At 42.0% G+C, this 21516-nt stretch overlaps 2 protein-coding genes across 13 annotated transcripts in view; one reads left to right on the top strand and one right to left on the bottom strand.

Moving 5' to 3' along the window:
• Window positions 1-21516, top strand: part of ARMC2 (armadillo repeat containing 2) — a 73072-nt gene that overhangs the window by 46872 nt on the left and 4684 nt on the right. For 7 of the 10 annotated variants that reach the window (XM_027895574.1, XM_027895534.1, XM_027895552.1 and 4 more), the window contains 6 exons: window positions 3423-3744; window positions 5187-5309; window positions 7163-7276; window positions 8659-8791; window positions 10060-10217; window positions 13869-14025. In XM_027895574.1, the coding sequence (XP_027751375.1) occupies window positions 3423-3744; window positions 5187-5309; window positions 7163-7276; window positions 8659-8791; window positions 10060-10217; window positions 13869-14025 (1007 nt within the window). Of the gene's footprint in view, window positions 1-3422; window positions 3745-5186; window positions 5310-7162; window positions 7277-8658; window positions 8792-10059; window positions 10218-13868; window positions 14212-21516 lie in introns of those variants that run through there. The other 3 variants (XM_027895560.1, XM_027895568.1, XM_027895610.1) reach the window with 2 other exon arrangements.
• The window catches only part of SESN1 (sestrin 1), an 81095-nt gene continuing 77447 nt past the window's right edge, over window positions 17869-21516 (bottom strand). For all 3 annotated transcript variants that reach the window (XM_027895622.1, XM_027895640.1, XM_027895631.1), the window contains 4 exons: window positions 21376-21488; window positions 20943-21133; window positions 20578-20722; window positions 17869-18991 (listed from right to left, as the gene is read on the bottom strand). In XM_027895622.1, coding sequence (XP_027751423.1) covers window positions 18905-18991; window positions 20578-20722; window positions 20943-21133; window positions 21376-21488 — 536 coding nt within the window. In that variant the 3' untranslated portion in view covers window positions 17869-18904. The remainder of the gene's footprint in view (window positions 18992-20577; window positions 20723-20942; window positions 21134-21375; window positions 21489-21516) is intronic.

Here is a 21516-nt window from a genome sequence, read left to right on the forward strand (position 1 = left end):
GAATTTTGACTAACTCCATTGAAGTTTGTGTAACATGGAGAGCACATTTCATTTACAGCTGATGATTCAATAGGAACTCAGCTGCTGGCATCTGACCTTTTGTTTTGTACTATCCCTCCCCTTTTGAGTGCCCAGACACCAAATAAAGTAACAGCAGGTACTTGGTCAGCATGCACAGGCTGTGGAATAGACTCCCCTTCCTTATTTATCTTTTTTTGATTAGAAACTATTGACTTAATTTGCTTTCCTTTCCTACTGATAAGTAAGCCTGTACTGTTTGTACCTCTGTTCATCAGGCTTTGCACTGAAAGGCAGGTATACTTTAATTGCCAAGGTAAACTGTTAAGTTCTGTGACTCAGCAAGTACATGAGGTACCTTTGCTACTAGGGCAGTGCAAGGAATAGATTTTTAGAAGTAAGATAAGCAAAGAAATCTTTCATATCTGTGATCAAACGTGAATGTTCCAGTTGCCAGAAGAATAAGAGTTAAATGCTGATGGAGTATGTGGTGCCGTTACCACCTTAAAAACAAAATTATCACAGTTTCTTCACAGATAGCAAGCAAAGAAAAAGACCATATTTTCAAGTTTCTCTTGATTTTTTTCTTCAAATTTGTTTGTATAAGTGAAGCTGAGTGGTCTCATATATAGCCTTCCACTCAGGTTTGGGTACTGTGTGGACAGTGTGTCTCACTTGAATACCTCACTATAAAAAGATGAAATAACTCAGGGTAGTTCCTGTCTTCAATCTAATTTATCTCTAGTGTGATACATACTAAAACCTCCATATTATATAAATTGATCCAATAAATGTAATTTTTCTGTAAGTGTGCAAGAATGGCTGAAATTCCATATGCAGGTAATACTCAAAAAATTTGGAGATGCATAGTGATCTCACATAATTTTATTTTTTTTAAGCTATGTATACAAGAAGGCCCACGGGCTTTGCACAGGTTTAGTCTTGCAAGCAGTTTCAAAATGTCATTCAGCTTTGCATGTACTTTTTACACAGAAATTCTGAGATGGTGTTTCTTACTCTTGCAGTGCTTACCCATGAGCATTAAAAAAAATATTGCCAAAAATAATACAAACCCTTGAGCATTGTACTGCTCGGGAGAAGTCAACACCAGCTTTCCTCTTTGACTCTATTAGTTAAATTTTCACTGGAAGATAATGAATCTTCGGTACTGTTCTATTAAAACCGGATGTGCTCAGCTAAAAAAGAAGTGTTTTATAAGTTTGTTTTGCTAGGCTGTAGGTGGAAAGCACAGCTGAGATCACACTTCTCAAAATATCAGTTGATTGCTTTGCGGTACCTGTTTGTCTGTTTCCTGATTGGGCAGAGCTGTTGCTGGGCTGATACCATTTTGACCAAAATTAGAAAGTCAATATAAACGAGTCGAACTAGACTGCCTGCTTTTCTCAGTTCTCTCTTCTGATTCATCAGTTGTTTGTTTCAAATTTTTACAGCCTGTGTGAATTGGGTGTTGTGCCAGCAAAGGTGAAGGCTCTTAGTGGTTAGTCAGTAAGAATGCTCATAAAAATTTGTCTTGATGACATTTAGATGCTAGGAAAAAACATGATGCCTAGTTAAAAAAAGTTGAAGCAGGTCCCATAGAGTGATACTAAAATATATGGATGTGAGAACCTTTTCCTCACTTAGGAGACTGCTGCTTCTCATGTACGATGATAGCACTCGTGTTCCTGAAAGGATGTTATTGCCAGTGTCTTGTGGCAGAGGCTTAAAACCTGGAACTTTCTGGGGAAGGCCTGTGTAGGAAAGAAGAACTTGCTGCTTACACATCTTTTTTCTTTCACTATTAGTATGTATACAGAGTTTGACAGTGCCTGGTTAACTTACGTTATTAATACCAGAGAGGATTAGAATATGTGTAAATATAATTCAGATATTTGAAGAAAAACAACATGTTAATTGTGTAGCAAAATTCTAGGTTAGTGCAGCTGCATCTGTAAGGATAGAAGAAATGCTGTTACTTTACCTGCCCTGTTAAGATAAAGCTACAGATTTTTCTTTTTTGGAAATGTGTCAGTTTTGATGCAAGTGACAGAGACAAATGTTTTAATTAGTTTAAACTGGGGTCACTTCAGACTTTCAGAATTTTTTTTTTCTTGTCACATACTGGTGGGTAAGAAAAAGATGGATATGTTGTTAAATGCCATTCAGTTAGGATCCACTGGTCTTGCCACAGAAAGGCTTTATCTCAGTATGTACAGAATTAAGCAGCAAGAGATGTAATTCTTTATCCCACTAAAGATCAGGCTAGAAAATGCTTTAAGAGAGCAACTTGTTTAAATCATGAGATCTCAAGATACTTTATAAAAATAGGAAGTAGGCTTCACTTAGCAATGAGAAGAATAAAAGGGTAGGAAAAGCACATAAAATCAAAATAGAAAAAAAAAAGGCACAAAATGAGATGCAACCACAAAGGAACATAAAAAAAAACAAGAAAACTTTTTATATTAGAGTGAGGAGACAATAAGGAAATAATTGCTCTAGAGTTCAGAAGAACATGAGCATTATTGACCCATGTCACTATGAATAGTGAACTGCTTTTTTTTTTTTTTTGTGGAATGCCTTTTTTTGCTTCTTTTTCTGAAAGGGTTCAGTATGACCAAAATGAGTGATCTCTACTTCAGCCAGAGTTCTTTCATCACTACAAAATGAGCTGGAGCATGTTTAAATGTCCTCAAAACAGCTAGGCCTGATGCAGTTTAACTTTGGTGTTTATAAAAGGACAGAAAGGGGATTCCAATCACTGAGATTCTTGAAAAATTATGTAGAATTTCAAGGTTGTAGGGCACCTGTTTTTAAAAGGAGAAGGAGGAGGGACTGGAGAATAACGGACAATTTAGATTACATTTCTGGTAAAAATCTGGAATGAATAATTTGGCTGTCTGTAAGTAATTGAGATTGACAATGAAATGAGTAAGAGCTAATACGGCTTTAACAGGAACAAATCAATGGGATGGAGTTTAACCTCTACAACCATTACCAGGCCTAGAGGAGGAAAGGTTGTGGTCTTTGCCCATCACAGCTGACACTTGAAAGATTAGTAAGCACTGGCCCATATGATTATTCTAGTTATATAAAGTGCTGTTTTAAGACGTTTTAAGATTACTGTGGGCTTGGTAAAAATAGATGACCTATACTAAGTATATCCCATTAGTAATTACCTCAGTGCCATACTAGTTCTGTTCGATGTTTTTGATTTCTTACGTGATTTGGGTTATGAGAATGGTAGCATGAAAATTTATCTCTAGGTGCTGTATCTGGAATTCCTTCAGTTGTTCTGGATGTACTGTCACCTGAATTGTGAAGCAAGTGAAGTATTATCGTTTTAAGCAGCTAATACCTTCTGATGTTTTCCATATAATATGGTTTGTTTGTTTATTTTACTGCAGGATTTAGTTATCCGTATCGTCTTCATTCTTGGTAATTTAACAGCAAAGAATAACCAGGCCCGTGAGCAATTTTTTAAAGAAAAAGAAAGTGTTAACACCTTGACATCATTATTCCAAACCTACTACGAACTTGATTTGAATGCACAGACGTGGTACCATGATAGACAAGGAAAAGGAAAAAAACACCTAAAGCATCCTTCAGAAGCAGAAGATGTTATGATAAAACTGATAAGAGTGCTGGCCAATCTCTCGATTCATCCCATCATAGGAGCCACCCTGGCAGCTGCTCATCGTGTTGTTGAATTACTTGTTACAGTACTAGGTAATAAAATCTATGTTATGTTTGTTATCTTCGTTCAGCCTGTAATGAGAGTTTAGGATTTTTCATTGCAAAAAAACCCCAAAGTCATTTTGCTGATATTCGTAAACTGTTTTATGTAGAAGGCCTGTTTGAGACACTGGATGCATTGCTACTTTGGTCCTGACTTTTCAGTATCTGGGGAAAGATGTTGTAGAAGTGTTTAATTCAGTGATAAGATGTGCAGATATGATCATTAAGATAAGAAAACAATTTTTATTTTAAATACATCTCACTGAGGGTTCAGATATAAGAGAAGTTTGTTCATATCAGGCGCTACATAGATGTGTTTGGTGTTGGTATTTTTTTTTAAGGTTTACATTTTTTGGCTGTTCTCGATTAAGTATTCTTCTTGTTCTCTGCACCCATAACTTTCAGCCTGCTCAAAGAATGCTCTCTTATTTTTTTTTTTCTTTTTCCAACCTTGTATCTCTTGTGGATAGAAGAGCATGTCCCTCTCCCGCCAAATGGAGGCTTAGAACTGTAGTTCGTTTACCACTTACGGATCCCTTTGTAAATCTACTTACAGAGTAGGACTGGATTTGTTCTCCCTGAAACAGACTTTAGCAGTGACAAGATACATCTCAGACGGCTCAGTATGTTTTACTCTGTGATGAGAACGTTAAATATTATGTTAAGACAATCAACCTGATCATACACTATCTTATCAGTCATGGGGGATTAGAGGAGGCAGACTCACAACTTCATTCTGTCTCATGGGTTGAAACTGTCTTAATGTCTTAATCATTGTGTAAGTGGTTTTGAGCTTCAGAGCTTCTCTCTGCTAGCCTCCCCTCTTCTTGGGCACTCTATCGGTCAGTTTACTACAAAATGTTCTCTCTCCCCTCTTTTATTTCCTTCATTCTTGGTTTCTGAGGCCAGAAACCTCAGGTCAATCGGTATACACAATTTTCAGACTTATGGTTGGGGTTTTATGCTGGTTAACAATCTGTAAGGAACTCTAAGATAGAGTATCTTTCAAATATTGTTAAAGATTTTTTTATCCAATTTTTTTTTTCAAGGTACCTGACGTTTCAGTATAATAGTCCTTGGTATTTCTCTGTGTCTATCCCATAGCCATATTTATGCATGTGGATTCTCCTCAGTGCCATCTTAAAGTAGTAAATAGGTTCTGTAAAATGGCTTAACTAACTAGATTTTAAATCATGTTTCCTTACTCACAATGATTTCTGTAAATTAGTAGTTGTAAAGAGTGACTCTGTGTTGCCATTTTTGGATTGGGTGTTCCTGTTAGCTTCTGCCACGATCCTGAAAAACAGAATAGTTGACTACAGTAGTGGCCATGTAAACTATTATTCAGTTTGCTTTTGAGATCTAATGCACTCCTAAGTTTAGAATCATGTGCACGTGAATCTACATATGTTTTGTGGGGTTTTGACTCCCAGAATACAAGTCCATCGATGATTGTGAAGAGCTGGTCATCAATGCTGCCACAACAATCAGCAATTTGTCCTACTACCGAGTGGACAGTTCTGTGGTTCAAGACAAGAAGCTGCACATTGCTGAAGGTAAGGGCTTTTAAAATAGTACTTTTTGTATAGCTTCTAGAAAGTGGGACTGTTTTGACGTAACAGAAAGTAAAGACACTGGTAGCATTTTGTGGTGTCATATTGCAGGAATATAAAGCTCATAGGGGCTAAATTCTTCCCATGATCATTTCTGAGTCTTTTGGAAAGTAATTCTATGACTTATATGAAAATAGCTGGGTTGTTGACAAAACTCCTTCCTTTACTCCCGAAAGGGATTTGCCATATTGTTTTCTGTGTAGCAGCTTCTGCTAGTTTTGTTCAAAATCCATATACCTGAGCCAAAATAATCATGTGGCTTTTTACTTCTCATCAGAGTACAATAAGATTTTTTTTTCTTCTTGGTACCTTCTGTACCTGCAAAATCTGATTTATAAGCTTGTTTCTGGCTTATAAATCCATTGGCACTATTGTATTGGCGGATTCTCTTCCCCCTTAGAGTACGGACAACAAAAATTTAGTGATGTGTAAGAACTGCAGCTGAGTTCTAGGTCTCATTGTGTTAATGTTGTGCAAAAGGTAGAGAGTCTATGTCCTATATATCTGTCTAAATAGAAAAGACTCGGGGGAGAGACATAAGCTGAAGTTTGCACAACAGGTAGAACAAGGAATAGGAAAAAATATCCTGGCTGTCAACCTAGTGCCCTGAGTGGTAGAGGTAACAGTTCTGCTGTTCTGGCACAACTCATTTTATCACCTGTAAGCCAACTGCCTCTTACTGCTGGCTGGAAAATGTGGAAACAAATTACTTCTCTTCCTGTCCCATTTGCTCTCCCTCTTCTGTTTTTATTGTTAGCATTTGGAACTAGTCCCATCACCTTTTCTCTGCCTGAACTGAGGAAAGAGAAAACCCTTTGATGGAAGACCAGCAGGCTTCCTCCTCCAGGAGCCATTTTGAGAATATTTGCTGTTTGATACGAGTGGTGGTTCCCAAAGACAAAAAATTGTAATTTCAGATGTCTCTTTAAGACAAGTCCAAGACATGTTCAGTACTGCAACATTCAGAGACAGAAGTAATGGGAACTAAGCCAACCTTTTTTCTATATTTATTTCCTTCACTTTTCTGTGGTAGAAGGGTTAAGGGTTGACTTATTTGAATCCTGTATATGATGGACTGATTTCAGTGGTTTGTGTCACACTCACAGAAGACTGATAAATGTAACTTCTGTAACATCACTCCTTTGCCATGCAGCAACCCCCGCCATGGTGATAGCTCTTCCTAGGAAATGCTGAAGTTCTCGTTCTCCTGCTGAAGTGACACATTAATCATATATTAAGTTGCTAAGCAGGAAAACAGAAAAGAAGTGAATGCTTCAGATTGAGACAATATTAAGTAGCTGCTCAGAGAAAATGTGCTTTCTTGTTATAGCAGCAATGAGAGAAAACAGAGCTACTGTCAGAAGGTAATTTAAGTTTTAGGAGACATCCCACCATAAGACCATCCATTCAGGATATAAATCAAATCTCTTATATATTACAACATTTCTTTAATAATGTCTTGCTGGATGTCCACATGAGCCCACTCAAAAATGCATAGCAAAGCTGGCTCCCATTATAAAAACTGTGCTTGGACTGTCTCCATAACTCTGTTTTTTCCTTTGCATTTAGCCCCATGTTGGTGCTCTTTGTCTCATTTTCAAAGCCTTAGACAATTCAGTTCTTGCTCTACCATCAACTCACCCCCTCCACTGCCACCAGACAGATTGACAACTGTTCCTTTTACTTACTTTTATTGCTGTTGCTGGTTGCATTCTGATACTCATTGATAAGAAGCCAAGCCTGTATTTGTGATATACAGATAATGTTTTTTGTTTAATTTCTCGGCAAACCAATAGTGCTTTTGAAGCTGTTAATGAGCGACAATATGGATGGAGTTGTGGAGGCTGTCAGAGTCTTTGGCAATCTTTCCCGGTATCATGAGGTCTGTGACTTCATCATGCAGAAAAAGAGTGAGTTACTTTTGCATTTGTAGGAGTCCTGTTTTTAAATGTCCATGGTTCTGAAAAGAAAAGATTGTTAATAAGCTTTCTCAGTTAAAGGGCAGAAGCAGTCTTCCCTGATGTTTTGCAAATTAGGCAAACATTAGAATCCAGTAGTAGTCATTATAAACAACCATTTTATTTCAGTTTCATTAAAATGGAAATATTGGATTAGGAGAATACACCATGGTGCTTTTGCAAAGGTAAATACTACAAAACCTCTGTTTTTCCTAAAGGTTCAAATTTTGAAATTTCCCTTCACTCATCAAGCTTTCCAAATCCTACAGGTTAATAGTGGTATGATATAAAATGAAAATCCAACTAAATTCTCGTTTAGGTTCATAATCACATATTTTTGATACCCGTGTTCAACAGTTTGTTAGGGCTTTGTAAGATGCAGTTGTTTCACTGCCTCAACAAAGAGACCTCCTATTTGCCTCTGGGTGAAGTAGGATACAAGTCTTCTCAAGTCCTTTTGCTTTGGGTATCCAAAGAGCTTTGGGAAAAATGGCAACCCCTTGCTATCCACAGAGGGTGTGCCATCAGTTTAATTAGACACCACTTCACTGTAAATTTTCTTGACATCTACCTGTCAGCAGTGAAAGTGAGGTGATATGCCACAGTATGCAACCCTATGTCAAACGTGGTCATAGCACCGTGTTTGGAGGTAAAGTACTGACACTTAGTAGGTGGTTGCTGGTGAACTGTCTCAGTCAAAGGACTGACTTTTCCAGCTGGGAGAGGCTGTGGACGGCGTGCCAAGCTCAGGAGGAGCTGAGAGGCTGCCTCTCCATTAGGCAAGACTGACTCCCTCGCTGGGGTTGCCTCCACAGCGTCCCCAGTCAGTGTCAGCAAGAGCTGCGAGACGCTGCTTGTCCAGCCTCTGCTTCCTGCCTGTCTCCCGCTGGAGCCCCAGGTGCAGCACTTCCAGCTGGACTCGGTGCAGTCTGGGGCAACCCTGCCACTCACAGACTGAAGAACAGTGCCAGGTGCCAAATCCTAGCAGTTCCTGCTGACTGTGCAATTGAAAGGAGGGTGATGCTTTTAAGAAATAAACTTCAATTCAGTTTGGTCAGCTTGATGCCTTCTGAACTGGATTTTCACATTTCTTTGGTGTATTTTTATAAAATGAAATAAAAATGTTGTGCTGCATGACGTTATACTCAGCCATGCTGAGTATAATGCTCAGCCATGTTCTACAAGTGTCACAGTAATATGTTACAAGTAATATGCTAAGTTTTTGGGTAGGGTATCCTGCTTTGTAAGGATACATTTTTAATAATTGCGTTGTAATGCCATTTGTGTGATAAGTCCATCTTCCCAGTAATACTGTTTCCTTCTTTACAATCCAGTATACAAGTTCATGATTGCTTTGCTTGATTCCAAGAACCGCGATGTCTGTTTTTCTGCCTGTGGAGTTCTGCTCAATCTCACAGTAGATAAGAACAAACGAGCTTTTCTGATGGAAGAAGGAGGAATTGGAAAGTAAGTTCCTGATTGTGCTTATGAAAAAGGCAGTTTTGAGTAGTTTGTCCAAAACATTGCAATTGGATTGTTTTTTACTGGGGCCGGTAGCTTGTAATAAAGATGCCAGCACAGAAGATAAATCGGCACCTAACGTTCATCAAGAGTCTTTCATGTGGGGATTTTTCGGCAGAGGCATTAAAGTGGTTTAGCCTACTGTAGAGCCAAAACCCATAGAATAATCTCCCAAAGATCCTGCTGATATATACAGCAGAGGAGAGCACCATACTACAAAGCAACCAAGGCACGGCTTGGCAGTAGCTGCTTATGCTCAACTATATAAAGGCACCTTTAATGTGTATCTGGTGTAAATGTGAAGATTACTTCAGGGACCATGATAACCCACGTGGTGTGTTGAAATTCTTGTAACTACTTAGTCCTGTAGGGAAAACTACCTGATGTAGCCATGCTCGGCAGAGAACAGCTCCCGAGTCTCCTCTCTCTGGGAGTTCAAGTTTAAGGCACTGATATTACAAGGGATATTAAATCTTGATGCAACACTTGTGGCTTTGATGTTCAGATAATAGCGGATCCAGCTTAATTGGAGGAACATGAAAGATCATGTTCCTGTGCTTATAAAGCAGTTGGTCCAACCCACATTTATGAAACAATATGCTTTCCTGTTCATACATCGTATAATTACTTTTTTATACAGTATAAACAATGCATTGTCTTCTCGTCCTTCCTTCCCATGTTCTAGTTAACTTACAATATAAAGCTGAAAAAGGAGAGTAAAAACAAGTTACAGGCAAATTGAATAATACATCTGAGAAATTTCTCTTCTATATTCTGTAGCATATAGAATCATAAATTTGGAATTTTCTGTACTATGTCTGAAAATTTGTGAAGGAAGGAAAGAAAGACAGTAACAGCATTTGGACACTCACAGATTGTAATGAAATTTGATGGAATTTTAGTGTCCCTGAAATGGTTAGATTTATGATGCATGTCACTGAAATGGGGTAATTGGGTTAAAAAGTTATAGGGGATGGACAGGTACAGGCAGCAAACACATGTCCATGTAGAAAGGCATGTTCACACCCTTAGGGAACTACTCTGAATGAGAAAGGGGAAGTTACCGAGGAAGAAAGTAGCATCTGAAGTCTATTAACACAGAATTTTCCTGCAAATTTGCATGGAGTTTGCTGACATTTCTAGACTGCCAGATTTTGAAGGACTCAGGAGAAAATTAGGTGGACCAAATCACTGTTTTCGTTTGGTACTGACAGGTTAGTTGACTGTTTGCAAGACTTTGGGCCGGCAGACTGGCAGCTGTCTTGTTTGATATGCAAAACCCTCTGGAACTACAGTGAGAACTTCACAAGTGCAGCCTCGTGCTTTGGAGGAGATACCGACACGTTGCTGGTGCTGCTCACGTCACTTTTAGGTGAGATCTGTAGTCTTGGTCTCTTTCCCTCAATAAAAGACACGGAAGAAGCAAAATCAAAGCAGTATTAGTTTGGTTGGGAAGCCTGTCATGTGGCTTTAAGTGGTTGGCTGGTATAGACCATCCAGCAGCACAGTGGTCTGTTGCCATGCAGCACATTCCCTCAGGTCTTACCGATGGCCCAGGTGGAGTTGGCCGCTCTCACTGCCCGCTCTAGTTAGTTTGCCTATTTGGCACGCTCCTAGTGCTTTCCACCAGCTGCCTTTTTGCCTGCTTAGACCTGAAGGTCTAAGCAAAGCATACCTGGCATTGTGTGTGGGCCCTTCTGGCCTCAGAGGTCACTGCAGGTGTCGTGAGGAGCAAGGGCTCTGCTGGTCACACCTGGTTACTGCACAGGACACACTGGACACCGCTGGGCAATATGGCTTTTCCCCTCAGCACGGCCTCTTTGCAGGCACGGACATCGTGAGGATTTCTCATCTGCTCCCGAAAGCCAGGGAGGGTGGGCTCGCTCCTCCACAAACGCAGGCTGGAAGGTGAATGTTTGGACCCTGATGTGCTTACCTAGTTGGATCTTTTCATCTGGCCACTTACTTTTGCTTCAAATTTTATAGACTTCAGTTGCTATGTGATGGTCCTGTAGTCGATAGATGTAATTTTCCTTCTTTATTTTTTGTGCACTGCTTTGCTAATGATTTTACTTTTGGGTAGGTCATTTGCAATTATCTTTAAAAACACTTTAATCTTTAAAATGTCTATGAAATTGAAGGAAACTAACTAATTTTGATATGGTTTTAATTGGAAATTGACTGAAGATGTATGCTTGCTGTCAGATTCAGACAGAATGTGAGATCCTCATAGTCTCTTGTTTTTAGACAATCAGAAAAGTGGGTGGATTTGTGAGGATTTATTTACCTAAATATATCAGTGTTTCAAGGTTATTAGTGCACTTTTTAACATTCTGCAACTTTACAGCCACAATCATGTGTGAAATTTCTGTCATATATAGGAATATATATCTTTGTTACAGAAAATTTGTACTTACTTTTTCCTGTCCATTTAACACTGCTTATTCCAGCAACTGATTTGACTGCAGAGTCCAAGCTGGATAGTAATTGTGACTCTCACAATTAAGGTATAACTTTCATGAACCAGAAGTTCATGTATGATTGCAATTGCAGTTGCAATTGTGATTGTAATGCAACTGTAATGACAAATTAATTAAAAATAAGTTAGAATGAAATCAGAGGGCAAGGCTTTCTTCACACTGTAGTCAGAGGAGTAGCTGTAAAAGAAGCACATCTTCCTCATTGGATCTGGTTCTTCTGTGTGCAAAGAGCCAACAAATCTTAGTAATAGCAGCTGGTTAATACTGTCCTGAGTCTTCCTCCTCCCATTGTATTCAGTAACAGCCTTGAACCATCATTGCTCTGATTCTATCATTCAGGAAGCAGGAGGCAACTGCTGACCATCAGTGAACTGTACTCAAGCGTCAGCACACCCTCAGGAAGCGGAAAAAGTGGAGCATGGCACAGCAACACCTCACTTCACCTGCTGTGCTTGGCCTCCTCCCCTTTATTTTTCCCTCCCCTACCTGGCACAAGATGACAAGAGATTATGAGGGAACCAAAAGGCAGTGGAAATAGCCTGAAAAGATATTAGGCCCAAGAGAAAAACTGGAGAGAAGCCATCATTTGTTTTTCTTTTCCCTGCTTCATCCACGGAGCCTGAGATGCAGCAGCACTGCTTTCCAGTGGCACTTGTCATTTGTCTTCTTTCAGCTGCTCTCGAGTTCCACGTCTATAGTGGCTCAAAGTTTCTGGAGCCTGATGTTCCCAGGCCTCTGGCAGCAGCTTTGCCTTGCTCCAGGCCCTCAAGAATAGCAGTGGAGATGAGCCTCTGTCTTGAGAACATTCTTCAGTTTGGTCATTCCGTGAAATTTCTTTTCTCCCTTTCTCTTTCCACACTTTTTCTTCTACCTCCACTATCAATCTGAGGAGGTTATTTTGGAATCTCAGTACATGTGGACTCTTACATGACATACTAGCAGCTTCCAGGGCTCCTGGCCCCTGCCTTGCCAGTGTTATGAGGGTGGGTAGCCCTTGCAGACCACTGAAGTCTTGCACTCTGGTCTTCAGCTTCCCCCATAGTGTGCAGACCCAGTGTGCTTGTCTTTTCCCTGGGCTTGCAGCCAGTTCATATGGTGTTTGGCAAGTACCCAATTTTCCTAGTTTTTGAGGAGAGTCGTGGGAAAATGAAATTATCTGAGGATGTACAGCTTGCGTGTGGAACACTGATCCTTGCTGATTCACAGTGTTACGTTCTGTTTTGGGAAATTTACTGTTTCAGTTCAACACTTCAGCTTTGAACTGGTTCTGACCCTTGTTCTTGTAGTACTGGAATTCTTGACCTCAGTGATTCAATAAACATTCAATCAACTTCTGGGAGCCACAGCTGTCTACTAAAAGGGAGAAATGTTTCTTGCTCTGTGTTAAAGATAGTTAATTTGGGTAGAAAAATCAGGAGTAGGCAAAGCAATTCTCCCTGAAAACAAGGCCCATAATCTCTTGTCTTCCAAGGTTCTTCAGGTCCTTTCACTTCTCTGCTGCCGAGTCATTTTAGGTATGTTGGGTTACTGTGCCATTGATAGGACAAAAGCAGACTGGCACAAGTTGCAATAATGCGAAATTCCAATTAAACATTAGGAAAAGAAATTTTCATCATGGCAGGGGCCACCACTGGAACAGTCTGCCCAGAAAGTTTGTGGAATCTCCATCCTTGGAGATAGATGTTCAGTACTCAACAGTACATGGATCAGAGCAACCTTATACATGGTGGCTCTGCTCCAGAAGTCCTGTCTGACCTAAATTACCCTATGACATCATCAAATGTAGATCTGATGAATGAAGCTGGATTTTATCTCTGGTTACAGGTTTTCTTCCTGCAGAGGCATGACATCTGTCTTGACAGAATGTGTTTTTTTTTTCCTCTTTATTTTATTACAGAAAGGCTTTAAATGGCATCTCTTTATGCAGAACCCCTTTTGTAATCTACCTCACAATTAATTTTGGTAGTTTAGAAAGAGTGTAGTGGCATGCAAGTTTGCAGTTGCTGGTAGCTTTGTATGAACCAGAGCCCATCTCCATGCACCAGGAATCTTACTCCTTCCTTTATTATAGCTGTGGCAGCTCAGGCCACTAGTGTGCTTCAGGTTCCCCAGAATGATAGTAGACAGAGTTTGAAAGGGTCTCCATGAACCAGATTAGCAGAGCAATTTGTGACAGGGAAAAACATGGTTGTAGTTAGATTGATTGATTCCTTACCTTAGCAAAGTTGCTGTGAGTAATGTTAAATCCTGGGTACTTTGCAGAGCAACAATCCCAGTAAGTGCTTGGTCTTGGAGACACAGTTTAGCTACACCTGTAAGAATAAGAGAACCTGCAATGCCCTTTTCATTGTTTGACTGACCTTAACATCCTTTATTTTCAATTCAATCTAAATCCCTCAGTGATGCTCAGCTTATGTAAAGTGCAAAGTTATTTTTAAGCCATCAGCATAGACAACTGGTAAGCTGTATGTGCTGTAGTCATAAAATACATAGTTGGGTATATTTTTATTTGGAACTGATGATGATATTTTCCTTGATTACAGATGGAAACCTAGTGTTGGACTGCAGCCTTGACACAGAGGGAAGGGACTCCCACAAACTACACTGGGAAAGAGAGTTCAAACCTGTGGCAGAAAAACTTCTTGACAGAATTCGAAGCCATCACTCCTTTCTTCCAGCTGTGCCTATTACTCCATTTTAGTCAGTCTTTTCTCTTTATTTATTTTTTTCCTTTGGTGGTGTAAATTGTATAGCTTTATATTTCTAATATACCTGTATATTGTCATGGGGAAGAATGTTAAAGAGCGTGGCTATCTTTTGAAGAACTTGTATGAAATTTTTGCATGTGTAATTATTTTTACAATAGACTTGAGCCAATCAAGTGGCGGCTCAGTGTGATTTGCCTGTTGATTCCATAGTTTCCTGGCTGCGAAAAAGGAACAATTGTATTTGCTGTACTTTTAGGTTTTAAAAGGTGAATTACCACTGAGTACTTGGACCTCTGTGGTACCAAAAGCGCTGTGCAGTACAGAAGAACATTATATGACAGGAGCCACATCTCACCTACGCGCTTTTACTTTAGAGGAAATTCTGAGACAGAGTAACCCAGATGCTACTGGGGCATTGTGCTGTGTTCCTCCATGAGCTTCACTGTTCAGACTGAACGCTGTCACTGGTTGGGGGAAAGCGTCACTTCCCTTTCCTTTGGAGATCCCCCTTTCTTTTTCTGGTACTCTGTGGCTGGGGTCTACAGTATCCCAGCTATCCCAGCTCCTGCCTTGGCACTTACAGGTTATAAGCTGTGCTGGCCTTTCCTGAACTGGGACTTCACATCTTAAGGCAAAACACGTGTATCCCTGACGTCAGAGAGGATTTTAGCTGTTCTGTTGTGTTCTTCTTTCAGTTTTTCCAACACTCCGAGGAGCCACCTGTGTGCCTCTGCTTCTCAGACTTCTTGGCCAGTTGTCTCCCCTGAACCTGTGTCTCCATCCACGGGGCAAAAAAAGGCCTGTTCCTCCCTGTTCCTTCTGACTGCTGCTGGCTTGTTTATTGCTCAGTTTTCATCCTTTCAGCATGTAGAAGTCCCTGCTTGTAGCCCATGGATTAGCTCAGCAGGCGCATCGCTGGCCTCAGGCATTAACAGCCCAGTTGGCTCCAGGGAGCTTTACAGACCTGACCCATTTCTCTCTTTTCTGACCTCAGACCGCTAAGAATAAGCGGCTGTGCAGGAGCTGCTGGGCTGCTGCTCCTGAGGGTCAGCAGCATCACCCTGTGCTGTGCAGCAGGGCAGCCTCCAGCCTGGCAATCCCTGCGCAGGCTGGAAGAAGTTGTTGTTCTAAGGCAGCGATTCAGAGCTCCCTCCGTGGCACTGCTGAACCTTTGGTATTGCCCAGGCTTCTGCTTCCAGGTGAGGGGAGGAAGCGAGGAGGCTAGGAAGTGGAGCATAGTAAAAGAGTAGGGAGGCCTTTTCCCTAGTTTAGGCCCCTGCTTCTAAAGGCCAGGTGCGGGGAAATCTCATGGTCCAGGTTTTGGGAATGGTGAGGAGGAAACTTCAGTGAAGGTAATGAAATTTTCTGTGTTCTTTGTGTCTCGGCAGCTCCCTTATTTCTTGTGCCCAGATGGCTCAGCCCCACAGTGAGTCCCTTCAGGAGCATGGGGCAATCCATCGCTGCAATCCACAGGCAGGAACTGCTCAGCAGTTCGTTGTGGTTTGGCTCTTACAACAGCTCTGCTGAGCTTGAAAATATCTCAATAACATTCCTTCTTTTGCCATTTTAATTTTAGCTGAAGTTGAAGGGAAGATAAATGGCTCCATTTGTTTCTTGGAGAAAAGAATGGATTTGCTTTTGGGGAGTATTAGAGAAAGGATGGTGGGTAGATACTCCCTGTGGGGAGGGAGCGTTTGTTCTTGGCATTTGCGTCATGGTGAGACAGGCAAAGACCCGGCTGTGCAGGGCAGGGTGGGGGGCAGTGGAAAGGGCCTCAAGGATAAGCCCCGTCAGCAGCTCTGGTCAGAACTGACAAGTGCCGGGTCTGTCAGAGGCAGCCTGGAACTGAGGGCTGGCTCAGGTCAAGGTGGTGTTTAGGCAATTAAGATTTGTTCAAATAAAATGCTAATTACCGTCAGGTCATTGCTGATCAAACTGTAACCAGGGGCCTGGAGGGCTGTGTCCTGTAGCACACGGCAGATCTGGGGATCCCACAGTGGGTACTGAAGCTGGGGCAGCTGCTGTGAGTGAGCTCTGGCCTCTGCTTCAGGAGGAGCCTTCAGAAGTGCTGGATTGAGTCAAGAGGGCAGCACAGGCCTCCAAACACCCATCGGCAAAGCTCAGCAGTGACTCCAGTGGAGCTGCCTGGACCTGGGTCTTTCTCCGGAGAAAAAACTTGTGGGTAAGAAGCAGCAGCCCCAGAATGCTGAATTTCAGGTGTGTTCTTATGGCATCATCTGCCATTTGGGTATCTTTGCCACAAACCTCAACGAAACAGGTCTCTTGTGTGCAGGAACCCATTCCTGTTCAGCGACACCTCCCTTTGGGGATGGTTGCCAGTTCCGCAGCTGAGGGGGGTGTGACGCTGCTGCTGCTGCTGCTGCACACACGAGGTGCTGCCCTTCCCAGCCACAGGCTGGGGCTCTGCAGGGCTACCTGGGACTGTCAGGGCTGAGGAGCACAGTGCCCCTGAGGTCACTGAGGCAGGGCTGGGGCCGGTGCCTCATGCCCTGGCATCACCCACAGCTGCTGCTCCGGGCAGCCATCGCTACTGTGATGAAGCATCTGTCGACTTAACCATTGTCTTGTTTTTAAAGACTCGCCCCGCTGTCTTTGGCTCACACTGCCTCGCTGGTTGTCTTCTACTTAGAGACCACAAACCCCAATGGAAAATCCCCAAAAACTTTCAGGCCCCTTCTCCAAAGTAAGTAGCCTGGTGTGTAGTTAGGAGTGCCTGCATGTTGTGGGTCGTGCTCTGATGGCAACTGTGACCGTATGCAGCCACTCACACACACATGCTGCAGTGTTTGCTGCTTGAAAAGGGAGAGGGCATTTCTGTGTGCCTGAAGAGCATTGGATGAAAATGGCCAGGTTAGGTTTCTTGGAAAAATTCATGTCTACCTTTGACCCCAGAAAGTAGCAGGAGACTGAGGTGCTGCAGAAACACCATTCACAGAGTGGGAAGGCACAGCTCAGCTGCATGATATGCCCTTAGACAGGAAAGTTTTGCTCTGTTTTTTGGAACATTAAAAATCCTGTATTTTCAGTTACGAGGAAACAGCAGATGCTTCCTGTTAGTCACAATTTTTGACGGTTTATTAATCTTTCTCCCCTAGATTTTTTTAGGTATTTTAGCTTCTTGGACTGTAAACTAAAAACTGTTCCCAGAATGTTGTACAGTAAGAGAAACTAGTCTGAGCTGAGACCCAGGCCAGAGGACACAAATCAGATTGATTCTACTCATGGGCTTGGGAAAATCCATTTCATAGAATCACAGAATATGCTGAGTTGGAAGGGACCCACCAGCATCATCGAGTCCATCTCCTGGCCCTGCACAGAGCACCCAAAGAATCACACCATGTGCCTGGGAGTGTTCTCCAAATGCTTCTTGAACTCAAGACACGCTTTCCTGCCTTACAAATAAACAGGTAGGAGTTTTTACACTTGGACTATAAACCCTGTTACAACCAGCTGTAGGACTGTTTCCAGAAGAGTTTGTCACTCCCTTTTAGCAACCCCCCCCTCTCTGTTACCTCTTGCCATAAAATTCCTCCATCTGACTGCACAGACCTCACCATCCTTCTGGCAGTCGCCAGTGAAAATCAGCAGCCTAATCTGGAATGATGTTCACAACTGAAGGTTTCTAATACAGTATTAATGAAGATCTAGATCTATGCTTTTAAACTTAATTTTCTCCCATCATTTTAGACTCAGTTGAAAAATTCATGGCTCATCATTTTAAGTATGCACAGTTACTGTTTCAAACACTTTTAAAGTGGTCTTTGGACCAGTCAGAACACAAGCTTAAAGTTAAACCACACAGAAACACCAAGAGAAAAAGTTGTTACCTTTATTTCAAAAATACCAGTAATACTGACAAATTTAAAAAGCAATTCACACTCATACAAAAGTATTCATGTGTTCTCCAAAACCACTGTATATTAAACGTCAGCATTTTAATCACGTTTTGATTTACTAAAAATAGATGGTTTTTAGCCTAGTTATTTAAGCAACTGCAAAAATCAGTAAGAGCAGCGTTGGGCATGTAATACAGTAGGACTGTTTGGCAGTCTAGAACAACATTCCCACACCTTGTCCTAGCTCCTTCCTGGTTCATTTGTGAAAAAGAGGACAAGAAGCTACTCGACACTTTGCGTAGGTAGATCTCTAAAAAACTCTGAGGACTCCAGTCCCCTTTTTTCCATAGGAAGACCATTGCACTTTGGAGCTCACGAAATAATGCTGAACAAACGTCCCGTAGCATTTTAAGGCTAAACTAGTTGAGAAAATTGACTGCTATCTTTCAGATTATCAGTGTGGACAGAGAGGTTTAGTTCTGATTAAAAAGGGAATCTAAATAACAAGGCTTTTTTGAAACCACACACAGTAAAGGCTCAGACAATAGCAGTGCTCACTTCCACTTCTAGCTTAACTGGAACAGCCTGAGTCTGTTCGCTCCACCTGCACAAATAGCAGCATCAAGATTTTCTAAAATTATTCTTGTAGGGAAAGCAAATGTCATCAAGTCCCACTTCTTTTCGCGCTCCAACTCCCGCAGTATTTGCCTTAACACAAGATCTATGTATCTATAGTTTGCTATATTGCCACAAGTTCATAGAATGTCCCGTACTGTCTAAAGCCAAAATACCATGAGCAGGCAGCACTTCCGCACAACCCTGTCTTTTCAACTGCCAAGCATTCACTGCCGAGTGGCAGCAACGATATTCCAAACACGGAAATAGCTGAAACTAAAGGAGTTATGGCACAATGGGCATCTTAACTTATAGCTACTGTTGGTCCTGAGGCTTCGTATCTTCCTCTGCCACACTGCAGCTGCAGAACATTCCAACGTCGACAGGCAGCCGGAGACATCAGGTCATATAGCGAGTAATAGCTCTCAGAGCATAAAGTAGTTCGGCTTGCATCCGAGCTTCTACCAGAAGCAAATTTACATGGACCTTCAGGAAAGAGAAGTCAGGCTTTAGCGGTGTGCTCACAATGACGTGCTGCAGCAACAGGAAGCCTGCAGGGCTGTGGTTTTCGTGTCAGTGCTCGCAGCAGCAGCAGCAGCAGCAGGGGAGCACTGCCAGTGTGAGCCACCCAGACCATCAGTTCTCCCCATGAAGCTCCTTGGGGACAGAGCAAGTGACATCGCACAGCAGGGGGTCACACGTGCACCTAAGCAGGGCCACACACCTCCCAGGAAGAGGCAGTCACCCTTTAGAAGACCAGCTGGTTTAGCTGGAAGAAAACAGACAAGCTCTCAAGCACACAAGCCCTTCTTCAGCAGCAGCAGAATATGCACAGCTTGTTCAAATTTAGCTTAGTGAGGTTAATCGATTAAAGGCAAAAGGGCAGCTGGTACCTGCAGAGCAGAGCGGGGTGTTAGCAAAGGCAGAGCTGATAAGGTCGTTTTCCCCTGTGGAAACGCACAGGTAGATATCACCTGAACAATGTGGAGTGGTTAGCCAAGGTGAGGCACGAGAAAAACTCTAAAGTGCCCCAAAACTGCTGTCTTGACTGAGACACAGGTGTTCAGTAGCTACCGGAGTGTTCCCCTGCTCTTCTCCTCAATGTCTTTAATGTTTTTCTTTGAGGATGAGATAAGAAACTGCGTGGGGGAGGGTGTGAAAAGTATTTTCTCACTGACAGCAGGTGGCTGTGAGTTTGCTCCAGCGTGTGAGGGCTGTGTGTGGTTTCATTTGCATGATTTCCCTGAGGATGGTTGGTGACTGCGTTCAGTGACACGTACATGCATGATCTTTGGATTTTGATGGCTACGGAGACGCAAAGTTTTGGGCTTTAAAGAAGGATTTGTGTTCTTGAAAAGCTTGTCTATCAGTTAGTCTAACCAAAACACAGGTAGTGTTTTACTTGAACACTCTTCAATCACTGTAGTTGTAGGACCCTGTTTTAGGGGGTTTAGCAAGAACTAGAGCCTTTGATGATTTGAACACTAGTGATTCAGGCATCTTTATGTTTCAGCACTGATTTTAAGTGAGGAATATTTTTTCCAAAGAAAAACTGGAGAATGTAAACTTGATGGAGCAAATATCTGAGAGTTAACAGCAAAAAATATGACTGGGAGGTGCAATTCAGACTATAACCCAGCAGCAGAGCTTCAGGGTTTATCATAAAGGAACTGCTTTGGGGCCACCCGTGCTTAAAGGACCAGGGGACTGCACAGACCCTGGGCAAGCCTGCAGCTTGCAGATACGGATCTCACATCACTTCCCTGCCTCTCTGGGATACAAGCAGTACCAACTGCAGTTGAGGTGAAGCTACAGGATTAATGTGTCTAACCCCCGCCGTACTGCTCAGAGCTTGCACAGTCCATGTCAGCTGTTAGCTAGCAAACATGCAGTAGGAAAGGGGAAAGTATTTCAGCCTGGAAATACTACGCTCCCTAATGAATTTACTGAGTGTGAGCAGAATCCCAGTAACGCCAGCTAGAGCTTAAGCGCTAGGTGGGTGGCTGTGGCTGTGAGGGTGGCACCCATCAGGGGCCTATTATCTTGTCCTTCAGCGTGCACGCAAACTGTACCTTCTCAGAGTGTTCAAACTGCCTCCAGAAGCTATCATACATTCTTTTTGTGGTCTTTTCAGGAGTGCAAACCACAGTCTTGATGTAAACTTTAAAGCTGCGGTCCAACAACTGATTAATTTCACCATAGTCATAATCATCGTATCTGTTCGGAATTGAAAGAAAAACACTTTCATTTTCAAGAAGCGCTTATTTCACTTGCATTGTTTCTAAGTTCCTATGGCAAAATAAGTTACTGAGTCATTTGTACCTTCCCCATAAACACAAATATGTTTAAAAAATACACACATTTGCTTAAATAACAGCTCTGCTTCAATCTGAGAAAGAAAAACTAACACGCTTAGAACAAAAAGAGTAAAACTGACCTTATTCCAAACATACAATGAATATAGTTCCAAATAGCTCGTCTTAGCATTGAGGTATCCACATCTTTGTGCATGGCCATTGTGTTGTAAGTCAGATTATAAGCGATATGAAACTTCTCATCAAGTAGCTGTCCCACATCTGGATAAAGACGATTAACCAAGGAATAGCCATGGTCTTCCCAGGAATAATCCTTAGAATAAGTAAAAAATGCAGAATGGAGAATGTCAGAAATGAACTTGTGAAGACCCAATGCTTTAATGTAATTGATCTCAGAGTGGATAATCCACTGGGAGGTGGGGGTTGTTCATTTGCTGGCTTTAGGCCTCATCCACAGGGCAGTAAGTGGCAGCACAGCGATTTCCCTGTCCGGTATTGGGCACAACAAACAGACTGTGCACTAAGCCTCCCAACAGCAGCCCCCGTCCTTGTTACCTGAACACGAAAGGTGGGCACATGCATTCCGTGTCTGGAGAAGTCTTTGTAACCATAGCTGGTATCCTCAAAGTGACGAGACACATCTCTTGTTGCTGCAGATTCTTCGTCTTCTGTTAATATCAAACAGAATTTCACACA

Source organism: Empidonax traillii, unplaced genomic scaffold (assembly GCF_003031625.1).
Source record: "Empidonax traillii isolate 1590-97213 ecotype Southwest subspecies unplaced genomic scaffold, ASM303162v1 scaffold16:size2589160, whole genome shotgun sequence".
Classification (NCBI taxonomy): Eukaryota; Metazoa; Chordata; class Aves; order Passeriformes; family Tyrannidae; genus Empidonax; species Empidonax traillii.